We start from the raw sequence: 2,500 nt of genomic DNA, 5'->3' as shown, positions 1-2,500 counted from the left end.
TATCTGTTTCCTTGCAGATGAAGTCCAGGGTGAGATGATAAAGATAACTTTGTTGCAGAGGCAGGAAAGTGTAGCTAATTCTCTTGTGCATTTTTGGGGCTTATAAAAAGTAATAATTCAATTTCGCGGGTAGCTGTCTCTGAAAGACTCCGTTGTGCAATGTTGGCTACACTTTTGACATGTCACTGAAGGGGAGCATTTATATAGGGAAGTTGCATATCTGGTGATGTTCATTTTTTGGGGAACACTAGTTGGGGGCAAGCTTAATGTCTTCAGTATAGTTCTTTGCTTTGGTTTAAAGTATCTTTGCATGATTGGAAGTCACTTGTCTTGCGGGAATGCAACTCAGCCCACTACTTGCACATTGTGGTTATTAGATTTTAAACATATGTGAGGATGTATATGTGTAGGCATATCATATCTGAGTTTATTTATATATGTATGAGAGAAATTATATTTAAATATGTGTGAGTGTGTGTATGTATGTCTCTGTGTGCTTGTGGGTGTATGTAGTAAGGGTGTATATGTGTTTATATGCATTTATATATATATATATATATATATATATATATATATATATATATATATATATATATATATTTATAAACCATATATATATATTTATAAACCAAAATTATGGCAAAAGGTAATGCATGCTCTGCAGAGAATGGACATGTGGGTAATGGATTGGAGATCAAGGTATGCCCTAGAATGAATAGTACATTGCACAAGACTAGTATGGGATGTTCACATAACCATAGAGACTGCAGTATGTTTGGGATTAGTGAACTAAAAGCTGGCATTTTTGGAATTCACTTGAATTCACTTATACAAAGCATTATACTGATATCTACTAAGGTTTTGCTCCTTTATGTTTAGGAACTCCTGCAGTGATTTGAGGATTTTGTTTTATGGTACAGTAGGTTGAATTCATCAATGTCATGCTTAATTTGTGGACTTTCTCTTTTAGTTAGCTATGTTAAACATTTGCTTACCCAGTTATTTCTTAATGTATTGGTCATGTGAAGAAGATGGCTCTGGTTTTGCTTTAGTGCTGCAGTATGATACTTTGGAGAAATGTACTGAAAATACGACTTGGAAACTTCACTCGTGTCATTCAACAGTTTGTTAGTTTTACATATCATGTGTCAGGGTTTCGTTCTTTTGTTTGCTGTAGTTGATTTTGATTGTATGTCCTGTAACATGACATATTGTTTGTGTTACTCATATTATGATCCAACAAGAACAAACTCATGGATATGACAATAACCTCATTTTCTCAATCAATATGGATTAGGTTGTGTTTTAACATGGCTCAAGCACTACATGATCTCAGTTTTTCCTTGTTCATTAAAAAAATGAGGATCCAACTAACAAGAAAATAAATTGCCAGTTCAGATATTAAAGTTGTATTGACAGAAGGATAATTATGTATTTGGAAAGAATAAAACTTTCTTCTCAGAAAGTAAGACTTTCTTCCATCTCCAGGAACATGAAAAAGAAACTGGTGTGGACCGGAACATGCTGAAGATTCCTGTCCACATTGACCACCGAAATCCAACACGGTTTGAAGTGGAGGACTTGAAGAAACTCATTATCAAGGTGAGTGATTGCATGTATTGGTGAGCATCAGCCTCCTACTACCAAATGTTCTAGTCTGTTTTTCCACAATGTATGGGGGGATTATGCCAAGAATTCTTATCTATAAATTCAATATTTTCTGAATAAAGATTAGATAATGTGTGTACTAATACATGAAAATATTTGGTCATTTGGTATATAGAGCAGATTTTTCTTTCTTTCATTCTTTCTTTCTTGCAATCTTATACATATATACTAGTAATAGATGTAGAGGGATTAAAATAGACTTAAATAGAGTAGAAGAGGGTCTCAAAATGGGTTGGAGAGTACTTTTGCTTCTCCGAATATTAAAGACTAATGCTGAATGATTGTCACCTCGTCAGACCACAGCAGACTTGGAGAAGGTAGACCAACAGAGGCGAGAGGAATTCAAGAAGTATGAGATGGAGAAAGAATTTGAAAGGAAGCAGGAACTAGCGGGCATGGATGATGAACACCGCAAGCAAGCAGAAGAGAAACACAATGAAGAAATCAAAAAGCATGGAGAACATGAAAAATTGCACCACCCGGCCTCAAAACAGCAGTTGGAAGAGGTATGCCTGTGAAGGTGTACACAAATGAGTGTATGCACATCCTCAGTCAGGGTATATCCATACATCTTCAGATGGATGATAAAAATGCTTATATATCTAGCTGTGCTGGTCTTCGTATATATGACATTTTACTTCACCAGGTCTGGGAAGAGCAAGACCACATGAGTAAGGAAGAGTTCAAACCCGAGATTTTCTTCCATCTGCATGGTAAGTACCTAGTTGTTTTTCTTAATGGTGAATTCATTGTTCATTAGATCAGGGTATGTTAATTAGTGTTAAATTCACTAGTCACATACTAACACAAATCGCATTAGTATGCGACTAAC

The 2,500-nt window shown here is 35.4% G+C and overlaps 1 protein-coding gene across 3 annotated transcripts in view; it reads left to right on the top strand.

The window, feature by feature from the left end:
- LOC113813294 (nucleobindin-2) overlaps window positions 1-2,381 on the top strand; it is a gene marked incomplete at its 3' end in the record, with an annotated part of 7,401 nt that extends 5,020 nt beyond the window's left edge. For all 3 annotated transcript variants that reach the window (XM_070143947.1, XM_070143959.1, XM_070143950.1), the window contains 3 exon segments: window positions 1,489-1,602; window positions 1,965-2,174; window positions 2,315-2,381. In XM_070143947.1, the coding sequence (XP_070000048.1) occupies window positions 1,489-1,602; window positions 1,965-2,174; window positions 2,315-2,381 (391 nt within the window).
- Between the last annotated feature and the right edge of the window lie 119 nt (window positions 2,382-2,500).

The sequence above is a fragment of the Penaeus vannamei genome, chromosome 3 (genome assembly GCF_042767895.1).
Source record: "Penaeus vannamei isolate JL-2024 chromosome 3, ASM4276789v1, whole genome shotgun sequence".
NCBI classification, from domain to species: Eukaryota; Metazoa; Arthropoda; class Malacostraca; order Decapoda; family Penaeidae; genus Penaeus; species Penaeus vannamei.
Note: the sequence above shows the minus strand (reverse complement) of the source record. Positions and strands in the feature narration are given on the sequence as shown.